The 26005-nt window shown below is 46.4% G+C and overlaps 1 protein-coding gene across 2 annotated transcripts in view; it reads left to right on the forward strand.

Moving 5' to 3' along the window:
* TMEM132B (transmembrane protein 132B) overlaps positions 1 to 26005 on the forward strand; it is a 301587-nt gene that overhangs the window by 175381 nt on the left and 100201 nt on the right. Inside the window, exon 5 of one of the 2 annotated variants that reach the window (XM_084820222.1) lies at positions 840 to 995. In XM_084820222.1, coding sequence (XP_084676348.1) covers positions 840 to 995 — 156 coding nt within the window. Of the gene's footprint in view, positions 1 to 808; positions 996 to 26005 lie in introns of both variants that reach the window. The other variant, XM_084820221.1, reaches the window with a different exon arrangement.

Below are 26005 nucleotides of genomic sequence, written 5' to 3' on the forward strand. Positions count from 1 at the left end.
GCAGCCTGCACTCACCCTGGTGGCCTCGTCGAGCTCTGTGGTTGTCATTTTTTGAAAAATAAAATGGCGATTGCAAAAATATGCATATTTGCATCTGTGGGAAAATGCGCATTTTGTGAATGCGCATATTCACGTATGCACAAAAATGCAAATTTTTACAAAAAATACAAAAAGTTCACATTCTGAGGGGTGAGCGGGGGCAGGTGCTCAGTGAGCAGGGCTCTGGGGTGCAGGCAGGGGTGGTTCTGCCAGATTCCTGGGTGGATGCATAAATGGACTACAGGAAAAAGGAAAAGGAAGAAGTCATAACATTTCTAAACAATATTTTGAACTAGAATAGATGGCATTTGGTTTGCAGAAGTTGATAATCGTGACCAGTTATATAATTATTGTTTTTTGTCTTTTTTTGTGTGTGCTCTTATATAATTATACAACCTAGCCATCAGTCAACTTAGTAATGAAATAACTATTGACAACTCGGTAAATTCTGAAATTTTAGGAGAAATCTTCATTCTCAGGAGGCACAACTCTAAATGGCCTGTGTTTGCTCATGACTGGATTCAAGTGACCACACGGCAGACTTCACTCATCTTCCACCCCATCATGTTCTCCATCATTGGAACAGTTATGTGTATCTCATTTCCCCCCATGAATTCCATTTGCACAGCCCACTTTCTCACCATTTCAGTCATATTTGCCTTCTGTTTTCCATGACATGTCCAAATATGAAATGCAAATGGTACATTTATATAATATCTTGAAAAGCCCCTGTTCAAAATACCTAGGAATGCTACTTTTTGTCTTTCAGGGTGAACGTCTCCTCTTATGAGATCTTACAGATGGACTTTGAAATTGACAATAGCAGTGGGCTGGTGGGGGCCCAGCAAATCATCTGGCAGGTTGAATACCCTCGAGATGAGTCCGTGAGTGAGCTGGTGGTCTCTGAGATCTTTGTTAGCCAAGCAACCTTTGCAGGAATCGTTCCGCTTGCAATGGTAAGACACTCTCTCTCTCTTTTAAAAAGTACTTCCATTATGAGGATTGCACAAAACATTCTTCCATTTGATTTTCAGCCTAAAGGGGTGTGTGGTGGGGAGAAATATTTCATATGAAGTTCTTTTATTGTGAATCATAGAATCACAGAGTTGGAAAGAAACTTGGAGTTCATCTGCCCAACCCCCTGCTCAATGCAGGCTCTGCACTACAGGATTCAGCAACAGCATTCCTGACAGAGGACCATAAATGGCTGTAACAATAGCCATCTTTGTGTGTGTGTGTGTGGTTTAACCCTGCTTGGTGTCATCCCTTCCCGCTTTGTTATTTTTGTTTCTATCTCCATCCTGGATGATCCCAGCCAATCAGCGAGCACATAGTTGAATGGGATGACATCACAATGGTAGACAGGCAATCTGAGTTCACTGACATCACCGGGGTGGGTGGGATCCAAGTCAATTTGAGCAGAAGAGCAAGAGAAGCAACTGAATATCCAATGCTTCTGGAGGCAATGCCGAAACATGGTTGCCAAGGTGGGTCTTTGTTTTTTTCCAACACTGCTGAAAATGTTCCCGAAAAGCAGCCGGTACAGTTGGCTCAGCTGTATGAATCTAATTTTTGTGTGTGTTCAGGGAAACGGGAGATGTCTGCTCATTTACATCTGCTGCAGGAAGATTTAAATGTGCAAAACACATTTCAATAAGATTTTATTTACCCGACGTACAGTAACAGCTCCTTGGAAACCATTAGAGTCTATTGTGTAAATCTTTTTCTCTGTTTGGGGATTATGGGCCCAGTACACAGCAATAGCTCTTCAGGAGTTGCTGCCTTCCATTGTGTTAATGGGACCTCTATGCACCCATGCTGCGGTGATACGCCACAATTAGTTATGGCATTTTCACTGAAATTAATTAGCTGGCTTGTGTTGGAAACTTCATTTCTAAACCAAACAACTGAGCCATTGTCGTGAGTGTGCAGGGTGTGTGTTTCACTCCACCCGCCCCCAGCCCTTGTACTTGTTAGCTTTAAATCACAGGCTCATGGCATTCAATTTAATAAAGAACTAAATTCAGCAGGTTTGCTGGGACTGCAGTGGCGTTTAGTTTTATTTTCCTTTTTATACAGCCGGTGCTCAGTTCATAAAAAGAAGAGAGGAATCAAAAGTTCCCAGGCCTCCCTCTCAGTTATGCCCTTCTGATCTCTGAACAGGTTTTTTTTAGTGTTCTTTTTCCAGAATTTTTGTTTAATATACATACATGAGTTTGTATATATACATAGCAATGAATACATATGAAATGCATATATGTGAACATTCAGTTTAATAGCAATTATACATAGGCTTCAACCAAAGCAGACCAGATATACAACTAAGAATCTGTTTGAAGGTGGTGCCTGTCTGCCACCCACTCAAAGAGTGAATGTGCTGTAAGGTCCTCAGTCCATTGCATTATACGAGGTGGGGGTGTATCCTTCCAGCGATGTAATATCGGTCTTTCAGCTGTCAAAAGGGCTCAGAGAATCCATTTACGCTGACCATTTGTTAATTTCCATGAAGTAGGTAAGTAATTTAAAAGGCCATGTACATCAGCAAATATTAAAGACAGTTCCAGTACAAAATGTATCTGTGCAATAACCTCCTCCCCCAAAGAAGCAACTAATGTACATTTCCAAAACATGTTTAAAAGAAGCAGTAGCTGCATTGTACTACCAGCAATTAGCCGAATTAGACAATCCCTTATTAAAGAGTCATTGCAGTGCCCAATAGATAGCCTCCAAGCATGCGAGCTCCATGTTCTGGGTAGTGTACCTCTGAATACTATATGCTGGGGGAAAAAGCTATGGGGAAAGGCCATTGGCTTCTTACCCGGCTTGTGGGCTTTTCAGAAATATCTGACTGGACACTGTTGGGGACAGTATGCTGGACTAGGTCCGAGCTTCAGAACCTCAGGTGAACAAATGTGGCTAATTGAGACACCCACCTTTGCAAAGACACCATCTTAAAGATGCTTTGAACCTTGGGAAGCATCAAGCATCTTGAAGCACATGAGAACATAAGATGGAACATAAGAGACCATGCTGAATCAGACCTATCTAGTCCAGGGTGCTGTATGCACTGCGGTCAACGAGATGCTCATGGGAAGCCCAGAAGATGGACATGAGTGCAACAGCACCCTCCTGCTCATGTCCCTCAGCGACTGGTGTACATAGGCAGACTGCCTCTGATAGTGGAGATAACATATTGTGACCATGACCAGTAGCCATGGATAGCCTTCTCCTCCAGGAATTTCCCACCCTTGATGTAGAATAATATCCCAGTGCTAAATACAGATCACTCTCATGTTACTTGAAACATTTCTGTAACATAAATCTGGCACAGTTCCCTCTCCCAGCAAGCCTTCTTCAGTTGGTAGCCTTCGGCAATGAGAAGTTGTGCGAGACAGCTGTGGCAAAGAGCAACAGCTTGTGTTTGCATAGCTTTCCTCATGTCTGCCAACCTGGAGTGTTTGTTCAACACAACAGGCTTGGAGCTTAGACTTTGCACCAGCAACGATGGATTAACCAGTATGTGACGTACTCCCTAGCACAGGGCAGGCATAGCCAGCCTCTTTCAGGCCAAAGGCCACCTTGAATTTCAGAGATGATCTCAGGGGCCATGTTCCAGAGGTGAGTGGGGTTGAAGGCAATAAGGCAGGGCCGAAGGAAAAAGGGATGGGGCCAAAAAGGTGAAAGAAATAAAAAAAAGACCAGTATATTTTAGCGTGAAGCTTTTACTGCCAGTCACTGAGCCTTGGGAGAGGCATTTCAGCCTTTTAGAATGGAGGAAAAAGCAGCATAAATAATGGGAGACCAGCAAAGCATCATTGTGGGACTGTTCTTCACACAGCGCATAGTTAAACTATGGAAATAGCTACCACAGGATGTCATTATGGCCACCAATCTGGATGGCTTTAAAAGGGGGTTGGACAAATTCTTGGAGGAAAAGGCTATCAATGGCTACTAGTCTTGATGGCTGTGTGCTACCTCCAGTACCAGAGGCAGTGAGCCTAGGTACCCCAGTTGCTGGGAAACATGGGCGGGAGGGTGCTGTTGCACTCGTGTCCTGCTTGTGGTTTCTGTCAAGTTCTTTGGTCCTCTCTGTTGGCAGTCACACACTCCAAGGCACCAGGCTTCAGGCTCACTGCTTTATGAGTTAGCTACCAGGTTCCTTACAAATGCAAATCCTCGGAGACTCTCAGGCTACAAAGGAAAACAGCTACTCCACACAATTGCGAATATCAATAGAGGAGCCAAGTGGGAACCAGAGACGTTGCCGGCAGTTCGAACAAGAACTTGCTGGCCAGAATAACTTGGGGGGGATGCCCCTCCCTTCCAGTTGTGCCCCCCTACATAGGCTATCACGCATAGCCAACCGGGTGGAACGTCTGAGCTCCGCCTCTAACTTTTCCCGCTTCGCTCTGTGCCGGACTCTAGCATCCCTCAGGTCACACTCCGCACTCTCCTCCTCCGTGACCTGGGTTCTCACGGGGGAGGAAAGGGGGGGGACTTCAGGTCGAGCCATCTGTGAGCCAAGTTCCTGAGAAGGCCTATCCATATCTGAGCTCACTAAGGAGGTGTCAGGAGCACCCTGGCGGCCTCTTTCAGTAGACTCCAATAGCCAACTCAAGACACAGACAAAAGGATTCTTTTCAAAGCTTTAATCCTTTTATAACTTAATGACTCTTTCAGATGCTAATCACCAGTGACTAAAACAAGGAACAGCAGAGTGGCCTTTGCGCCGAGTAGGCAGTTGATCCCCATTTGAAAGAGAGTCACTTGAAGACCTAGAACTTATGGGCTAGGGAGAGATCCTCCCTCTTTCCCTTGGGTCCATGGGAGGTGGCCATTGCTTGCATGCCAAACGGGCGCTACGCCTCCTTTCCGCGCCCTCCATTGCTCGTCGCTCCCTGCATCTTCATCGAGCATCTAGCAAGCCTTGTTCCCACACTTTCTCACTGCTAGGATCACTATCTGTCTCAGGGATGCAGGCAGGAGGAATCTCTGCCAGCTGCTGTGCCTGTGAGGGATGAGCTGGCTCCTCTCCCACAGATTGCTGTTCCTCCTCAGAATCAGAACTGCTCTGGGGCTCTATGGGCTCAGTTTCCACCCTGACAGGAGGAGACCTCCCCCAGTTCTGGCTGTTCCCATTCTGAGTCTGAGCTGCTAACTATCTCCACACCCTCAGAATCATTCTGACCGTTTCCTGGTCGACAGTGGTTGGCCACTGTGTGACAGAATGCTGGACGAGACGGACCCTTGGCCTGATCCAGCAGGGCTCTTCTTATGTTCTCATGTAGGGAAGGGTTCAGTGCCAGCTCCATGGTTTTTCTGGGCCCTTGGGCAAGGCACCCCCTCTGGGACCCCTCTCTCAGTGAGCCCACCTTCTCACCACCATTGCGTCCAGCCGCTCTTGCTCCCCCTCCCCCTCTTTCTCATCATTGCTCCCACTTGCTTGCTTGAAAGTCAGAGAGCCAGTGAGCTAGTAGGCAGGGGCATCTATTGCTCCTTCTCACCACCACCACCACCACCACCACCACCACCACCACTGTTGTCTAGGCCAGAATGAGAGGCAGTTGAAAAAGCAGGTTGCCATGGTGAAGAGGAGGTGCAAGTCCAGGGGGCTCTTACTAGTGGGCCCCTGATGGGGGGTGAGCCCTTGGCAGGTGCCCAACCATGCCTCCCCTTGATGCTGATCCTGGAAAGGGGCATTGCCATCTGGGGAACCATGGAGGACTGGATTGGGACCCCAAGATTTGGCTCTTGGTTCTGAGGTTCTCTCTCAAATCCAGGTCTTTTACTATAGGGGGTGGGTTGAAGGTGGTTTACTGGAGATAAAACAACAACATATATATATTTTTTTGCGGGGTGATGCCTGTACAGTTTTATGGCAAGGCAAATAGCATATTGGGGGGGGGGGTGTGCCAGAGGAAAATGGCATGTGTGTGTAAGGTAAATCACCCTGTCATAGGAACTTAGGAAGCTGCCTTGTACTGAGTCAGACTTTTGGTCCATCTAGCCCAGTATTGTCAACACTGACTGGCAGAAGTTCTCAAGGGCAGGAACCTTACCTTACCTTACCTTACTTTACCTGGAGAAGCCAGGGATCAAATGTGGGACCTTCTGCATGCAAAGCATGTGCTCTGTCACACTGAGCTAATGCCCCTCCCATACTTTGGTCCCAATCCAGATGGGAGACCCAAGTGGTTGCCTTGGATAAGCAATTGGATAATCTTGGATAAGATGGAGGGGTTGGGGGGATAAAGTGGACAGTAGGAAATGATGAAGCCAAACAGCACACACTGGAAAAATCCACCCAAGATTCTTCTTACCTCTGGTGGTTTCCTCAGCAGCCCATCTTAACTGAATTAAGAATTGGCCCCTTGTATCAGATGGTGAGGACCGTCTTTTGTAGCTGTAAATCAAATTGTGTGCTTCGGACTCAGGCTTATCTTCAGCAAAGAGACAAAAGGAAAGGTTAGGTAAAAGCAATTGGGAGAACATCACATCTTCTGTCCTTGCACGATAAGCCCTGGGTGGCTGTGTAATTTTTCATAGACCCTGGAAGCCAAGGAACTGGCTCATGTGATTTCCTACCTTAAGGTGAATTCCTCTGTTTTTGCTGAGAAAGAATAACGACAATCTTCTCTCCCTGGCCAGCCACAGATGGGATTCCTTTGTGGCTTGACACTGACGTTCCCATATCATAAGAACATCAGAAGAGCCCTGCTGGATCAGACCCAGGGTCCATCTAGTCCAGCACTCTGTTCACACAGTGGCCAACCAGCTGTCGACCAGGAACCCTCGAGCAGGATGTGAGTGCAACAGCGCCCTCCCAGCCATGTTCCCCAGCGACTGGTGCACATAGGCTCACTGCCTCTGGTACTGGAGGTAGCACATGGCCCTCAAGACTAGTAGCCTTCTCCTCCAGGAATTGGTCCTCCAGGTGTAGGGATGGATGGACTCACCGGGGTCCATGCTTGGCAGGTGCTTGAGCCTCCGCCACTGGCCTGTGTGAACCATGGGCCAGCGGGGGGCTCGGAGAGCTGTCTGGGAGTGTGCTGCAGCTGCCTGCTTCTCCATGCAAGCTGCCATCTTTTGTGCAAGGTGGGGCTCTGCATTTTTGTATATATACTATGGCATGCAACAGAGGCCTCTAATGTTGTGGAAATGGCCCTTCACAACTGCCATTGTGTGCAACAGTAAATATATGAGAATGTAGAGCCCCATCTTGAGCAAAAGATGGCGGCTTGAAAGGAGGATGGGCGGCTGACAGGCGTGAGCGGATGGGTCCAGTAAGTCCCGGCTGGTCATGCAGCTTGGCAAGCAGGGGGGCAGCTTGCTGAGCTGGATTTGGGGGGGGGAGCAGGGGCGGGAGTCTAACGGGCTCCCAGACCCAGTCGTGCACCCATGCCATCCCTATCCAGATGTTTCAGCTAGATTGCCCATCAGACCCAGCCAGCAATGGTGAGGCATGATGGGAGTTGTAGCTATATACTTCTGGAGAGTCATATGTTGCCCAACCCCTGTTTGCGCTGACTGGAACTGGCTCTCCAGGGTTGCTAGGCAGGTGTCTTCCCCAGACCTATGTGGAAATTCCAAAGATTGAATCTGGGACTTTCTGCAAGCAAAGCCACAGAGCGACAGCCCTTCTCCATAGGCAGTGGAAGTTGGCAGCTCTGATTTCAGTGGGGCAGTGAATCCATTCTAGGTTTCCGTCAGAACTAGCCAGAACTCTAAAGGAGCTATCCAAGGTGCTGAACCCATTTTGAGGATAGGATTCAGCACTTCTGATAGCTCCTTTAGAGTTCTGGCTAGTTCTAAATGAAACCCAGAATGGATTTATGGCCCCACCAAAATCAGAGCCACCAGCCTTCACTCCTGATAGGCTCTGACACCCTTTGAGAGTGCATAAGTTGGTCTCCTCACTCTGGATGGTACTGGAATGCAAAATATTCTTTTTATTTCATTGATGGGTTTTTCCAATGGATTAGCTGGAGTTGTCTTCTGAACCCAATCTTCCACTGAAAAAAGGACCTTCCAGCATATTTTTTTTTTTAATTCTTTGCGTTGGCAAAGTTCCCGGTTACCTAGAAACAATTTGGGTTGCCAAGGGTTTGATTTTCATGGTTAAATAAGATAATGTTCTTTCAGCCACTTCTGTTCTGTTGCTGTTGCTCTGCACAGGGACGTTGTGTCTTAAAACTTTATAAAGTTTGGACTCCAGATTAATGTGTCTTGATCAGAACAGTACATTATGGGTGTTCACCTAGAAACACAGGAGTGAATATGACTCACTTGTGTTGGTAAATAGGCATAATGTAGAGCAGGTGTGGGCAGACTTCAAGACTATGTTTTTAATTCGTTGTGTTTTCTATTATTATCACCCTGAGGTCCACCAATCATAGCCAGGTGTAAAATATTGGCTGAAGGGTGGATCCAGATGCAAAATGGTGGATCGAGGGGTGGGGCCAGTTACATCCTGCACCCTATGCACGGGGATGATTTGAAAATAGAAACACAAATCTACATCTACGTTACTACAAAGTGTGGATTCTATCATCCTACTAAGAGTGGGGAAGCCCTTTTTAGGAACACAGGAAGCTGCCTTATTCTGAAACAGACCCTTGGTCCATCTAGCCTGGTACTGTCGACACTGACTGGCAGCAGCTCTTGAAGATTTCACGTAGAGATTTTTCCAGCTGTACCTGGAGATGCCAAGGTTCGAACCTGTCACTTTCTGCATGCAAAGCAGGGGTTCTACCAACTGAGTGACAGCCTTCCCCCAAAGCTACAGTCCCATAAGCAGTGAAATGTTTCTGATAGGGCTCTTTTCCAGGAAAAACCAGGGACTGAACCTGGGAGCTCCAGCATGCTGGTCGATAACTAATAAAGTAGTGAGCCTGGAGCCTGGTATCTTGGAGGGCATTGATTGTGAAGGGGGAGGACGAAGGAACGTGACATTCACATTCCACCTGTGCCATGAAGTGTTGGTGTCTGTAGAGGGAACACAAGAGCAGAGCCAGCCTGAACCCAAGCTGTAGCTACCCCTAGCCTTAGCTTAGACCACAGCTGGGGAACCTGCGGATCTCCAAGGTTCCTGTGTTCCAATTCCTATCAGCCTGAAACATCCTGGCCAGTTGTCAGGAAAGATAGGAATAGCAGTTCATCAACATCTGGTGGGGGGCCACAGGTCTTCCACCCCTGGCTTCGAGGTAGGTCTATTACCACATCTTGATATAATGCAAAATATATACTTATGCCAGAGGCAGCCATCTAGTCGGATGAGCTTTTAGTTTCCCAGAATCCACTGTAAGGGGAGAAGAATGTCCTGCCAACAAAGATTGTCAGAAGGGAATGCATGTGTCACAGGACCACTGGGTTTCTATTCAGGAATAAAAAGGAATTGGGCGATGAGTTCAGAACACAGATATCAACAGGGAAGCAAGACCCTGGCATCCCTACGAGTTCCTAGGTTTGAAAATTGGGCTTATTATCTACGCATTTAATTATCTTCCCTGAGATGTTGAAAGGCAAGTCCTTTGGCTAAGTAATAATCCATAATACACCCAATGGCTTCCTGGCCGGTTAACATGAGCAGAGAAAAACTATTTTTTTAAGTGCTTCTGACACCCTGCATTCCCAACCTCGCTTGGTTTTTTTATTAGGCACAATGAAAATGAATCGCCTTTCCATTTTTGGACCGTTAGCCGCACATGTTAATCTGTGCACCAGATGTTGAAAGCATCAATTATTAGAGACATTTTCCTGCCAAGAAAGAAAAAGAAAGAAGGAAAGAAAGAAAGGGAGAAAAGAAGTTCCCTGGGAGTGGAGGAAGTGACATTTTCATCTGGTGCAGGGGATGGGTTGCCAGAAAAGTGTACCCAAACAGCTGATATTCTACAGTCCTTGCTATAACCCCCCCCTGCACATGTATTCATAACAGTTGGACACAGCTTCAGAAAGACCTACAGCCTCTTCTCTTTCCACCCCCACTCATCAGAAACCAGATCACATTCCTAGAACTGTTCAAAGTGCAAGGTTTGACTTCCTTGCAGGGCAACTGGTAATGGGGAAGTGATACCATTTATACCCATGTCCCTCTTCGGAGGTCTTTCCAGTACTTGAGGGGGGGGGCACTTCATATGAATCTGCTTTATACAGAATTAGGGATGGCACAAATGGAGTCCGTTCGGGGGCTCGAACACAGCAGATTACCACCAGTTCAGACCCCCGGACTGGAGTCTGTGGACTACTGTGCTTGCCTGACGCGGTGCACACCGAGTTGGACAAAGGCATCTTTCCCCGCTGCTCTGCCGAGCCACCATGCTGCACAAAATGGCAGCTTGGCCTTTTCCATGACGGCTGATTTTGCATAAATGGCAGCTGTAAAGAGGCCCCTTTATGCAACATTACAGGTGTAAATGGTCTGTTTAGACCATGTTGATCCCCCTCCGAAGAAGAAGTCTCCCCTGGGCTCAGATCAGGAAGGTAATCTGTATACAACAAGAAGCTTTCTCATTGCTCCGATCAGTAAGCAGTGACCATTGCTCAGACTCAGAAGCTTTGATGGGTACCAGGGAGTTCCACCTGACCCGCTCTGGCTTCTTAGTGCAAGAAGGCTTTTTGCCTAGTGTGGTTGGTCACCTGGCCATTCCCTCATTAGCCAGAGATGAGTGGTGGCACCCAGGTCCACCTGAGATTATGGATGTGCATCCAAGCAAAACTCAAGCTGGTTGAAATTCTCCAAATTTCACCTCAAAGCTCATTCCATCTCATGCCCGTATCAGACTGTGAACTTCTTTTTCTCTCTCCGCATGGAAAATTTGTCCATAGTTTTGTGCGGATTTTCCCAAATGTACACATCAGTTGTGCTTTCATCTTCTCTCATTGATTAAAGCATGTTTGCATGCATTTCTCAAAAGTACCCATTTTCCCATGCACATTTTTCTAATGTATGCATGTATAGGGATGTTGCAGGCACCCAACTGGGTCTGGGAGTCCATTGGACTCCCCCTCCCAAACCTGGCTCAGTGAGCTGCCACCCCTGTGAGTGGCCGAGACTTACCGGACCCATCTGCTTGCTCCCGGCAGCCATCTGTCCTTCATGCAAGCTGCCATTTTTACAGAAGATGGGGGCTCTAGATTTTCGTATATCGGATGTTGTACACAACGCTGGCTGTAAAAGGCCATTTCCACTCTTTTCATATATCTAATGTTGCCAAAATAGCCCTTTACTGTTGCCATTTTGCACAACATCAGAGATACGAAAATCTAGAACCCCTATTCTGCAAAAATGGCGGCTCACATGGCTGCGGACCACTTGCTGAGCCCTCCAGGAGCTCATGCAGCTGAGCCACAGCTCCTCAAGCATCCGCTGAGCATGGACTCAGGTGAGTCTGTCTATCCCCACACATGGTGTAGAAAGCATTTTTTTTGGAGGGGGGGTTCTGAAAACCACATTGCAAGCTCAGAAATATACAGACTTCATCCGCAGACTGTGTCTGAGTCTGTGTTCGGTCCAGGAGGTGCAAACGGGGTAAATCCTGATCAAAAACAAAATGAAACTGATTTTTCATGTATCCCCACCTGGGATTCTCTAGTTCACCAGTTTGAGGCCTGCTCCAGGTTTGAGATCTACACAGGAGCCTGGCTGAAGAATGACAGCAATGAAATTGGCAACCTAAGTGTTAACAGCAAGAATGCAACTGCCGGCAACAGAATGCACACAAACATCCATCATTCATGCACTAAGTGCTTTCTCGATATCCATGTGTGGCTTGTGTGTGATTGATTCCAATGGGAATCCCAATTTCCTTTCCTAGCAATTATCCCATTGACTACAGCCATTTGCCCCCCTGTGTTTAGTAGGCCGTATCATTGTACACTTTTGCTTTAAAGTTTGTAAATCAATCCCAAACGATCCAGATTGAAATTATTGTGTTTGGGGGCTGGGGTGGGGGGTGGCGGCAGGTTGTGTGTGCGTGTGTGTGTGTGTGTGTGTGTGAGATGGGATGAACCTTGAAAGCTGCAAATCCCTACAGGCTTTTACTAGTGTTACAAATACGTTCTTGTGGAAATCAGGAAAGAGCTTCAAAAAGGTGCTTTTTAGAATGCTGTAAAGTGAGACATGAATCATTCAGGGACCAAAAGAATTGAGGAGAAATGGCTTCATTACCATATAATTGCCAAACGAGATGTGTTCAGGACAGATTAGTGAGTTGTCAGAGTTTGCCGCACACATGGAACATTAAAAAGTGCAACATGTTAGAGACAGAAAAATCTTTCCCTTTCTCTCTTTCTCTCTCTCCTTCTCTTCCTCTCACTCTCTTTCTCTCTCCTTCTCTCTCTCTCTCTCTCTCTCTCTCTCTCTCTCTCTGTCTCTTTTAAAATATCAGTAGAGTGGTGTGAATGGAGAAGATTATCCAATGTTAGGAAAATGCATCCTTACTAGAACTCACAGTGAAGGCTGGTGGCTCTGATGTCAGTGGGGCTATACATCTGTTCTGGGTTTCAGCCAGAACCAGTCAGAACTGTAAAGGAGCTACCCAAGGTTCTGAACCCATTTTGGTGGGATGGGTTCAGCACCTTGGATAGCACCTTTAGAGTTCCGACTGGTTATGTGCAACTAGGGATGTATGAATCCCACTCACCCGTCCGTCCGGGGGCATCCGTGGTGGGGGGGAGGTGCTCTGTCCCTCCCCCCAGAATCCTCCCCAGCCAGCTCTGCTCTGCCATTTGCGTGGCTGCCAAGCCATGATAGGCTACGTAAGTATTTACGTAGCCTATCACAGCAAAAGGCAGCCACGCAAATGGCGGCTGCTATGACGGCCGCAACAACCTGGCAGCGGCCGGGAGACCAGCTGGAGCTGCCGCCTCTGCCGCCACTGCTGCCAGAGCTGCCAGAGCTGCCACATCTGCCGCCAGGTAAGCTCTGTTCCTGGGGATTCCATGGGGGGGAAGCCATTCTGCCACGGATTCCTGGGGGCCGGATTCTAAAGAATCTGCCTCACTGGAGTCCATGGCGGAATTCTCTGACATCCCTATGTGCAACCTAGAGAGGAGTCACAGCCTGGCTGCAGTCAGAAGCTCCACTGAGAAGTAGATAGAGCAGGCTGGTTAGTTCAAGCCAACGTATGAAATCCAGCACTTCAACCCAATCCACTCCCACTCTTGGTTGTGTAGGTTCCCTTAGAATTGCTGTATCTTGCTGCTCCAGCAACAAGGTCAGAGAATCTTCTTGGGGGGTGTCTGACCAATGTGCAGGAGCATATATGCACGTCAGTTAGAAAGAAAACCCTACATGACAAATCTTGATGCAGTCAGATGTTCCATAATGTCAAGTTTGCTCTTGCAGTGTTCCATCCCTGTGCACTTCCCAGACTGCATGGAGGAGGCGACATTGTTAAGAGCAGCTTTCTCCAACCTGGTGCCCTCCAGATGTTTTGGATGTTTTGGTCCAAAACATCTGGAGGGCACGAGGTCAGGGGATGCTGGTTAAGAGAGTGATTCCTATACCTGGGACTGACTGTCAGCTCTCCCCTCTCTCAGTATCTAAGAGTGCTGAAGGCTTTTAAGTTAGCCATTAGGGATGTGCAAGAATTTTGTTTATGTTTGCAAATCATGTGCCCAAATGCAAATGTGAGCAAGAGCATCTTTTGGGGGAACATTCAGAAAATGTGCACTTTAAAAAAACACAGGCACATTAAAAATGTGCATTTCCCCCCAAGGGCCCAGTGTCACACTTTACTCTATGGGGGAAAAGTGCACATTTGGGTGCACTCTTTTTTAAAAAAGGTGCACTGTCCCCATTCATAATGTGCACTTTTACTGTTCAATCAAAATGAAAACATAGTGCAATTGAGCATGGGAAACAGTCTGAGATGAGCTTCAAGGTGGTGTTCAGAATATCTTGGCAATTGTGAAAATTAAGTATAGTTGGTGATCTCTTACTTAGGGAATGAAAAATTTGTAGATGGTGGTGCACAGAGGGCTTCCATGCTTCACTCCTGGAAACGTCTTCATTATACAATTGGGCTGTAATTCCCAGCCTATCATCATCAACTTTAAAGTGTTTCTCAAATGTTATCCATCACTGATTCACCAGATCAGCCAGCTGCTGGGTCTGATGCATGAGCATGCATGTAGCGAAACACGCATAGTTAAACTATGGAATTCACTACCACAGGATATAGGGATGGCTACCAATTTGGATGGCTTTAAAAAAGTAGTTGGACAAATTTCTGGCGAAAACAGCTATCAGTGGCTACTAGTCCTGATGGCTATGTGCTACCTTCAGTACCAGAGGCAGTGAGCCTATGTGTACCAGTTGCTGGGGAACATGGGCAGAAGGGTGCTGTTGTACTCCTGCCCTGCTTGTGGATTCCTGGACAACAGCTGCTTGGCCACTGTGTTAACAGAATGCTGCACTAGACGGACCCTAAGTGAATCACTTAGGACCATGGATGTCTGTAGATATTCCCCAGTAAGGTTTCTTTTAAACAGGACATTGAATAATAGCATTCCCAGTTGCCTGGAGGCTGAAATACTGAGAAGAACACCCAGGAAAAATGGCCCTTAAACGATGCCATGATTCATAACTCAAGCTCAGGGGTGGGGAGGGAAAACTGCTGAGCACATCACTTTCGATGTGTTTTGACAGGATTGGCCAAAGTGCTTCCAGGTATTGCTGGCTTGATGTTTCATGCCACAAAGGGAGAAGAAAGAGGGACGCCTCAGTATTGTTGTAGGCAGGGCTGTCTCAGGATCTCCTTTTCACTCACTTCTCACTACCAGTGGTGGGTTTAATGTAGCAGTGCAGGACCTCAGCCCTGGGGTCCAAATCTGGCCTTCTAGAGGTCCCCAGAGGGCCACGCCCCCTTCCCCTGGCCCCACCCCCTTTACCCCAACCAGCAATCATTTTATGGTTTCCTGGCTTGGTGCAGTTTTGTCCCCATTCTAAAGCTTGAAATACCTCTCCTAAGGCTTAGTTCCTGACAGTAGGAGCTTGAAGCTAAAACATGGTTGTGTTTTGGCCATGCCCCCTTTGCCTTTGACTGCTCCCACCACGGTAACACCTCCAAATGCGTCTCCAAAACGGAATTCATCCCTTCAGTTGAGAGAAGTTCAACACCGCTGGCTTTATGAGACTCTGGATTTTATTTATTCATCTGTCTGTCTGTCTGTCTGTCTGTCTGTTTATTTATTACATTTCTATGCCACTCCATAGCCAAAGCTCTCTGGGTGGTTCACTAAAGTTAAAACATTAAAATACAATATACAAAGTTTAAAACCACTTGCGTAAAAGCGCATGGACAATATACACAAACAACATATAGCTAAAAACGACTTTGAGCTAAAAAGGATTTAAGGAAAAATAAAAAATAAACATCCAACAATCAAACAACAGAGCTTAAAAAACACTATGCAAGAGTCAGCCAAAGGAACAAGAGTTCTCAAAAGGGGAGACCTGCTGGAATAACAGCATCTTTAATGCCTGCTTAAAAACCTTCAAAGAGGTCCGCAGGCACATTTCAACCGGCAGGTCATTCCACAACCGAGGGGCAGTAAAGGAAAGGTCCTCTTGTGTGGCTGCCAGTCTTACATTAGGCAGCTGCAGCAGAGAGCCCTCAGAGGACCTTAGGTGGCTGACTGGGTCAAATTTTACTGAATGGCTTAACCGACAATGTTTAAGTCCCCTGCCCAGCAAAGCAAAGCCTCAGGCAAACACTGTCTCCTCATGATCTTGTCTGATCTGGGAGCTAAGCAGGTCAACCCTGGTTAGAACTTGGATGGGAGACCACATGGGAATCAGGCTTCCTGCATTGAGCAGGGGGTTGGACTTGATGGTCTTGTAGGCCCCTTCTAACCCTATGATTCTATGATCTATGATGAAATACAGTAATTAAATGCTTCCTTGACACTTTCTCGTTTTGTCACTGGGCGGGCAATAAACACAACACTTTCTGCAATGGGAGGTGCAACAAAACAAACAGAATTAGTTTTCCAGTCCTCTGAACTGTTGTTACACTGCTGTCCCAAGCACTTTGTCCTGGGAGTGAGCAAACACCAAACTTGGGGTGGACGTGGCAGGCACCCAACATCCGTGGCAACATCCCGGAAGGACTTGACTCTCAGACAGCTAACAAGCAAACACCGACACAATGCTGACCTTCATGTTTCAGGTGAAGTTCATTGCCTGAAGACACTGGCTTTGTATCCTTCTTTGGGTTCACTCTATATAGAGCATTGCTCCATTTAACCTCACTCTTTCACCTGGGTTTTGTCGAAATAGCTGCCAGCTGGACTTGTAGCCAGTCTGCCGAAAATATTCATAAATTCTTGAACACGTGCTCACGTTTGTCTTGTTCCCAATTCTCAGTTCCATTTGCACAAATTTCCTAATGTGCACAATTTTCCCCCCAATAGACTAAATCAGCCTCGCTTTAGCCTATGGAGGAAATCAGGAAATTTGTGCAAATACAGGGACACTTGTGCAAATCTCCCATTCAAACTCTGCTGGATTTGCACAAGTTTCCATTCATGCAGAATGAGCAGCAATCGCAAACAAAGATGGGAATTGGACATGAGATGAGTGGCAAGGCAATGTTCGGAGACTGCTGGTGATGTCGAACATCACTTATTTCCCTATCCCTAATCTGGCCTATTTCAGGCCATTGTTTCTGAGCCCATGAACTAAAGTTAAACATAAATAAAAGCGATAAAATGTAGAAGGAGAAAATACATAACAATGAAACACTAAAGGAATAAAGGAATTAGCCAATGACAGCAACCTAAGTAGAAGTTCACTATCTAATGATCATGAGCTTCTTGTTGCAAAATTTCAGCTTAAATTGAAGAACGTAGGGAAAACCACTAAACCATTCAGGTATGACCTAAATCATATCCCTTACGAATATACAGTGGAGGTGAGGAATAGATTTCAGGGATTAGACCTGATAGACAGAGTGCCTGAGGAACTATGGACGGAGGTCCGTAACATTGTTCAGGAGGCAGCAATGAAATCCATCCCAAAGAAAAAGAAATGCCAGAAAGCCAAGTGGCTGTCTGATGAGGCTTTACAAGTAGCTGAGGAAAGAAGGGAAGCGAAAAGCAAAGGAGAAAGGGGAAGATATATCCAACTGAATGCAGAGTTCCAGAGAATAGCAAGGAGAGACGAGAAGGCCTTCTTAAATGAACAATGCAAAGAAATCGAGGAAAACAACAGAATGGGAAAGACTAGAGATCTCTTCAAGAAAATCGGAGATCTCAAGGGAACGTTTTGTGCAAAGACGGGCATGATAAAGGACAAAGAAGGCAGGGACCTAACAGAAGCAGATGAGATTAAGAAGAGGTGGAAAGAATACACAGAAGAACTATACAGGAAAGATCTGAATGTCCCTGATAGCCATGATAGTGCGGTCACTGAACTTGAGCCGGACATCCTAGAGAGTGAAGTCAAGTGGGCCTTAGGAAGCATTACTAACAACAAAGTTAGCGGAGATGACAGCATTCCAGCTGAGCTATTTAAAATCCTAAAAGATGATGCTGTTAAAGTGCTGCACTCAATATGCCAACAAATCTGGAACACTCAACAGTGGCCACAAGACTGGAAAAGGTCAGTTTACATTCCACTTCCAAAGAAGGGCAACGCCAAAGAGTGTTCAAACTACCGCACAATTGCGCTCATTTCACATGCCAGCAAGGTGTTGCTCAAAATCCTACAAGCTAGGCTTCAGCAGTATGAGAACCGAGAACTACCGGAAGTACAAGCTGGGTTTCGAAGAGGCAGAGGAAGTAGAGATCAAATTGCCAACGTTCGCTGGATCATGGAGAAAGCAAGAGAATACCAGAAAAATGTCTATTTCTGCTTCATTGACTATGCTAAAGCCTTTGATTGTGTGGATCACAACAAACTGTGGCAAATTCTGAAAGTGATGGGAGTACCAGACCACCTTACCTGTCTCCTGAGAAACCTGTACGAGGGTCAAGAAGCAACAGTAAGAACCAGACATGGAACAACTGATTGGTTCAAAATTGGGAAAGGAGTACAACAAGGCTGCATATTGTCACCCTGCTTATTTAACTTATATGCAGAGTACATCATGAGAAACGCCGGGTTGGATGAATCACAGGTTGGAATTAAGATTGCCGGGAGAATTATCAACAACCTCCGATATGCAGACGATACCACCCTAATGGCAGAAAGCGAAGAGGATCTCAAGAGCCTCTTGTTGAGGGTGAAAAAGGAGAGTGCAAAAGCTGGTTTGAAACTCAACATTAAAAAACCCAAGATCATGGCATCTGGCCCCATCACTTCCTGGCATATAGAAGGGGAAGAAATAGAAGCAGTGACAGATTTTACTTTCTTGGGCTCCAAGATCACCGCAGACGGTGACTGTAGCCATGAAATTAAAAGACGCTTGATCCTTGGGAGGAAAGCTATGGCAAACCTAGACAGCATAGTAAGAAGCAGAGACATCACCTTGCCGACAAAGGTCCGTCTAATCAAAGCTATGGTTTTCCCAGTAGTAATGTATGGCTGTGAGAGCTGGATGATAAGGAAGGCTGAGTGCCGAAGAATTGATGCTTTCGAACTGTGGTGCTGGAGAAGACTCTTACGAGTCCCCTGGACTGCAAGGAGGTCAAATCAGTCCATCCTAAAGGAAATCAACCCTGAGTGCTCATTGGAAGGACAGATACTGAAGCTGAAGCTCCAATATTTTGGCCACCTAATGCGAAGAGAAAACTCTCTGGAAAAGACCCTGCTGTTGGGAAAGACTGAAGGCAAAAGGAGAAGGAGGCAACAGAGGATGAGATGGCTAGATAGCATCACCGATGCAATGAACATGAACTTGAGCACACTCTGGGAGAGAGCACAGGACAGGAAGGCCTGGCGTGCTATGGTCCATGGGGTCACGAAGAGTCGGACACGACTGAATGACTGAACAACATCTAATGAAATAATGAAAATACAAGGTATAGAGCACATATTGTAGTAATGTGAACTGCTTATGGTGCAATCTTATGGCCACTAGTCAGTGGCTAGATGGCCACAGGATAGGTCAGTTCCTGGAGAACCGACCCCCAACCCCTCCCATACCGCCTCATAGTCAGTGCAGATTGGTCCCATGCTCCATGCCCGAAAGAGCAGCATGGACCGGTGAAAATGGGGCATTCCTAGCAGAGGGCCAGGGTGGGGAGGTCAGAAATGCCGATATGACTTATCCTATGTGTTGTCCAGCTGCCACTTCCCATGCTCCGAAGTCCTGCAGCTAGACAGCCGAAATTGGCTGTATAGCTGCGAAAGCAGGGTGGGGGAAGTGAGGAGGAGATCCGCTCCTCACCACTGCTCCCACCCTGCACTTGATAGGCGGTCACCTCCGGGGTCAGAGGCAACCCTTGATCCACATAGGATTGCTCCCTCTGAGATCTTAGAATCTCAAGCAGTATGGAAGTCATTTCAATAAAATCAATAAATAAGGACTAAATAAATAAATAAATAAATAAATCAAATCACCAAGCCCAGACTTATGAGTCATGTGACTGCTCTGCTAAAAAGAAACCCATCTTCACTTGCCATCTCTGAAAACTCCCTTTTAAACTTTCATCGTTGGGCAGTATATACATCTGTGAAAGAAACAAACAAATGAACAATAAAAGAGGTGGTTTACCATCTATGGAAGGGAAACATTGATACAGAGGGTCAAACGCAGAAATGGGGAACCAGGGAACCTACTAGCAAAGGTGTCTGGAGTTTGCAGGAAGAGCTCCCAAAGGGAACCCCAATATAGCCACAGGCATAGGGAGAGATCCACTGGGAAGACTGAACAGGTTTGGAGTCCTGTCCTACACCAACCACTTCTATGGTGTGGGTGAAATAATGGCTGCAAGGCACAATGACAGTCAGTGATGAACTGAGTATTCTGTCTCAAGGAGGTTGATAGGCAAGGGCATCCAGGGGACAAAGCCAGAACTGGGCTGGGTCCTTTGAAGCTACAGGCCTGGTGATGGATCCCTCACCCAGAAATCATGGAGGACGGGGGAAGTGCCAGATGACTGGAGGAGGGCTAATGTTGTCCCTATCTTCAAAATGGTAAAAAGGAGGAACCTCAACCTGGGAACTACAGACCAGTCAGTCCAACATCAATCCCTGGGAAAATTCTGGAGCAGATTATCAAGCAATCCATCTGGAAGCACCTTGACAACTATGCCGTGATTACTCGAAGCCAACATGGATTTGTCAAAAACAAGTCCTGCCAGACAAATCTGATCTCATTTTTTGATCAAGTAACCTCCCTTGTAGACCGTGGGAATGCTGTAGACATCATATACCTCGACTTCAGCAAAGCTTTTGACAAAGTGCCCCATGATATCCTGATGAGCAAACTAGCTCAAAGGGGGCTAGATGAAACAACGATCCAGTGGATCCACAGTTGGCTACAGGATCGGACTCAAAGAGTGCTTATCAATGGGACCTTCTCAAACTGGGGAGAGGTAACGAATGGGGTACTGCAGGGCTCAGTCTGGGGCCCAGTGCTCTTCAACATTTTTATTAATGACTTGGAGGAGGAGGTGCAGGGAATGCTGATCAAATTTGCAGATGGCACAAAATTGGGAGGGATAGCTAATACTTTGGAAGACAGAAACAAAATTCAAAGTGATCTGGATAGACTGGAGTGCTGGGCAGAAAACAACAGAATGGCATTGAATAGGGATAAATGCCAAGTTCTGCACCTAGGAAAAAGCAACCAAATGCACAGTTACAAGATGGGGGATATGTGGCTCAACAACACTACAAGTGAGAAGGATCTTGGAATTGTTGTCGATCACAAGCTGAATATGAGCCAACAATGTGATGTGGCTGCAAAAAAGGCAAATGCTCTTTTGGGCTGCATTAATAGAAGCATAGCTTCCAAATCCCGGGAAGTACTAGTTCCCCTCTACTCAGCACTGGTTAGGCCTCATCTGGAGTACTGTGTCCAGTTCTGGGCACCACACTTTAGGAAGGATGCAGATAAACTGGAGAGGGTTCAGAGGAGGGCAACAAAGATGATCAGAGGACTGGAAACAAAGCCCTATGAAGAGAGACTGAAAGAACTGGGCATGTTTAGCCTTGAGAAGAGAAGACTGAGGGGAGATATGATAGCGCTCTTCAAGGACTTGAAAGGTTGTCACAGAGAGGAAGGCTAGGATCTCTTCTTGATCATCCCAGAGTGCAGGACACGGAATAATGGGCTCAAGTTACAGGAAGCCAGATTCCGGCTGAACATCAGGAAAAACGTCCTGACTGTTAGAGCAATATGACAATGGAACCCATTCCCTAGGGAGGTGGTGGGCTCTCCCACACTGGAGGCATTCAAGACGAGGGTGGACAGCCATCTGTCAGGGATGCTCTGACTTGGATTCCTGCATTGAGCAGGGGGTTGGACTCGATGGCCTTGTAGGCCCCTTCCAACCCTACTATGATTCTACTATTCTATGATTCTATGACCCCTGCTATGTCAAAGCTTTTGTAGAGCTTTGGAATATTACAAGGCTTTTCTCATGGGAGGACATAGGACAGGGGTGCAAATCCAGCCCTCCTGGGGTCCCAATCCAAGACTGCTGACCGGAACATCTCATGAAAATCACATTAAATCAGTTTTAAAGGAATTGCACCGGCTGCCAATACACCTTTGGTTGGAATTCAAGGTTATAGTGATGACATTTAAAGCCCTAAACGGCTTGGAACCTCGATATTTCAGGGAGTGCATCTCCTTATATATGCCTGCCCGAGGACTGAGATCTGTTGGAGGGGCCCTCCTCTGCGTCCCAGTGTGAGTCATACACTCTGGTGGGACGTGGGAGAGGGCCTGCTCTGCTGTGGCACCCCGGTTGTGTAATGCCCTCCCCTTGGAGGCCCGATTGGCGCAGACATTGGTTTCATTTTGGTGCCAAGTAAAAACAGGGCTTTTCACCAAAGCCTTTAAGGGCTAAATGCATTCCCTAGAGTAACACACTGTTGTAACGGTTTTATTGTTTTAGATTTTAATTGGTATTAGCTGGTTTAATGGTTTAATATGTTTTTAGCTGTTAACATTCTTTATTGTTTATACTGTTTAAATTGATTTTATCTGTATGCCGCCCTGAGATCCTAATGATATAGGGCGGGATACAAATGCTTTAAACAAACAAATAAATAAACCCAGCTCTCTGCTCTTCCCCAGATGAACATGACTCCTTCCCTTGGCTCCACCTCCTTTTCCCAGCCACAGATTGGTGATTTCCTGGCTTTGACACCATTTCCCCCCTATTCTAAAAGGTTAAAATGCTGTTCCTAAGGCTTAAAGATTGGCAGCAAGAACTTTACACTAGAATATGCTGGTATTTTTGGTATGTTGGCCCTGCCCCTTTGTGTTTGGTCCCACCCCTTTTGCCTTTGGCCATGCCTACCTCTGGGATGTGGCCCCCGAGAACTGCTCTAAAATGGAATGTGGCCCTTAGTCAGAAAGAGGTTTCACACCCCTGCCACAGGAGGATGGAAATAAATACCTGTATCACAGGCAACAGTGGCTCTGTCATACCGCCTGGAAGGCTCTGAAAAGCTAGCATCAGGACACAGTTTTTAAGGGTGTAATCTGACGCATGTTTAGACAGAGAAAAGGCCTACAACTCCCGTCATGCCCCAGCCACCCTAAGTGTCCTCCCCCACACCATGCATTTATTTCCTTCTTTTGGCGGGCGGGCAAGGAGGAAGAATCTTGGGCGAGGGTCACCTTACAAAGCAGAGTTTGGGATCATTGCATGGGAAAAAACACCCCCGCCCACCCCCCAAACCAAGATTGCACTTCAGAGTGTTTTTCGAGGAGCAGTGTGACTGACATAACAAATTTTGAGAGGCTCTATCAGTGCCATTAATATTGATAAAGTGCTTGAAAAATCAGCTGGCATGCATCCATCAGGGCCTGTTTTGGCAGGATTGCCTGATCCACGAAGGATGGATTTCATGTGCCACTTTTCGGCTGGCTCCGGTCACTCATCCTGTCGTCCTGCTGGAAACACTCATATTTCGTAACATGCGAAGGGGTCCATGGGTGAGTTTTCTAGCGCAGGAAAACAGATTGCGCCGGCAACATGCTCACTGGCATTCTGCGTCAATATTCTCACAACTTCAGGTCCCCAGCTATAAGGCTGAGAGTGCAGTCCTTTACATGTCTATGCTGAAGTAAGCACCATTGCATTCAGTGGGGCTTACTCCTGGGTAAGTGGGTATAAGATTGCCACCTGAGCTGTGAATCAGGAAGTCCCCAGTTCAAATTTTACCTCTTCCATGAACTCACTGGGTGCCTTAGGTAAGCCACTCTCTTTCCCTCTCTTTCAGCCTCAGTGCTCCCATCTGCATTACGGGGGATAATAATTACGAGAATTTTGTTTCTGCTGCCGAAACATTCTAGCCTGCCCTGTTCCAGCCTGAATTCAGGGATGAGAGCAAGAACATGTCCACCAAAACTGTTTGTGAATTACTGAACATGTGCTCGTGTTCAATTTGCACAACTTTCCCTAGTGGGGTTCCAGTGCAAAGGAGTGCTTGCCTCCAGAAAAGGTCTCCTTGTGAGAAAGTGACTCCTGAGGAGTAGGGGTCTGGAAAGGGAACTCTTACTGCTACATCTGAACTCTGGGTGGGGTCCAGCAGGCTTTGGACTTCAATGCCTTCACTAGAACCCCAGCCAGAGTTGGAACAACTTGGTCCATCCAGCCTCTGTTGTGCCCTTGACCCCTGAATTGTCCCCTGTGATTGATGCTCTGTTTACTGACCTTCTGGACTGCCTAATGACCCTGTGTAAGGTGCCTGACTGGTTTACTGTGCCTGACCTCTTGCTTGTTACCTTGACTGTTCCTATGGTTGCCTGATCCTCTTTGACTGCCTGCCTGTGTTCTGACTTCTACCTGGATTTAGAACCCCTCTGTTGTAGCCTGAACCCCGCTGGCTAACAGCCTGTAGGCTTGAGTGTTTGCTAACTCCACTGAAGGTAGAGTTGCTACAGCCCAAACAGGATGGAACATTTGGCACAGACCTAATCTGAACGTGCCTCCACTTCAAAGACCTGTGGGAAGCGAGGGTAGAATATTTCTCCCTGATTTGCTGGCTTTTCGTATGCGGGGAGTTTATGACATGCTGGTGCATTCCAACATGCCACGTCTCTCCTTGCAGTTGGAACACCTTCAGTGTTTAAGTAAGAGATTGCCAGGTTATTCCAAGCCAAGGACTGCCCAAAGGAGAAAACTCATAGAATGCCAAACAGTTCGGTTATTTTCTCAAGTATTTGTAGTTCTTCGCAATTAGCCAAGAGTTTGGCCGGCGCGAGGTTGATAATATTTCTCTCTCTCTCCCCCTCCCAATTTGGACATTCACTTTAGTTTTATTGCCAATTAGCATGGCATTCTACTTCTATGACTGCACTTGATAGGGTGGTAATTTGCATTGGAACCCTCATCAAAAGGGCATTATTTGTAAAACGGAGAAGAAATTCCAGATACTGTAACATTACTGTTAATTAAATTGGTGCAGGGATGTAATAGAGATGGGAGAGTTAAAAATGACTCTTTTTTTGCCCTTTCTGCTGCTGTTCCAGGAGCTGCAGTGTGTAAGCCTTATTAGCATGAGCTAATTGTCAACCCCAGATTTAGAAGAGATGTAGCAACTGAACAAGGTGTGGGTCGCGCTTTCAGGGAAGCTGTGGAGATGGCTGCTGGTCGATACTGGATGCATTGGGGTGTGGACAGCCCAAGAATGCTGGCTCACGCTTCGTAGTTGTGGGGTCAGATTCAGGGATTGTGGGGCGGAGGGCAGAAAAAAGCTTGGGAAACAGAGTCTTGTGGTGAAGATGCATGGGCAGACATCAGGCCTACTTTTAGGGCGCGTGTCAACTGATGAAAGCTGAAACACATCACATAAACAAGATTCAGATCTGCATAAAATTTGTATATGCTAAACTATATGTATAAATGCAAATTTAGAAATCATTATTATAATTCAAATAGAAATGCAGTTCCTTTATGGGGAACACTGTGACCAGCTGAGCATTCATTCATTAGTGCATGTGCACATTTGCAAATGAATGACATTCTTGTACAAAAATCCAATTCCATCAATGAGCAGATGATGGAACAAAAGACGCCTGACAAGCCACAAAACACAGAGAGAACAGATTTAATGAAATCCGTACTGCCCATGTTCCAACACATCTGGAAGGAACCAGTTTTGGGGGGCCCGTTCTATACACTGCACAAGTAATTCCTTCCTCCCATCCTCAGGGTTGGGAGGCCAGGTCCCATTTGGTGGAGCAGGTGAAAATGTGGGGAAAGGCTCTGCTCAAGACAAGGGAGATGGGAAAAAAGAGCGCTTCAGGAATTATATGGGATATTGCATGGATGGGTGATGAGAAGGGATGCTGGAGAAATTTGAGATGGACAAAAAGGAGTTTGGATTTCGAAGAATCCGACATGTGGAATCTGCTGTGGAGCAGCCCCCTCAGGCCAGGCACAGTCTGTGGACTTTCAGATCTTTTTTTTTTTTTTACTTTCCTGAAACCTATGTAACTTTATTCGTAGGAAAATATGCGTATTTCTTCTGAGACTGGTAAATATATGCAGGGAAAAGTTGAATGGAATGGGGGACAATGCACTAAATGTTACATATTAGCATAAATCCCATCAATTGTTGTGAACCCTGTTATGGAATTATTTGCGCATCTTTCCACATAACGAAAACAATTCAAATCCATCTGTGAATGGATGCCGGACCGAATGAAACTGCACAATTCCTGGTACACACGCAGGACGGATTTGACAAAATCCAGACATCTCTAGCGATGAGCTGGTAGAGAAATAATTAAAATTCATGCCACATTTGCTACAGTTTTCACCATGAATGTGTGTTTGTTCTTCGTGTGTGTATACAAAAAAGGTGCTAAGGATGCTCTCTGACAGGCGATGC

This window comes from Heloderma suspectum, chromosome 13 (assembly GCF_057233095.1).
Source record: "Heloderma suspectum isolate Gila_16-S chromosome 13, 16-S_ref, whole genome shotgun sequence".
Taxonomy (NCBI): Eukaryota; Metazoa; Chordata; class Lepidosauria; order Squamata; family Helodermatidae; genus Heloderma; species Heloderma suspectum.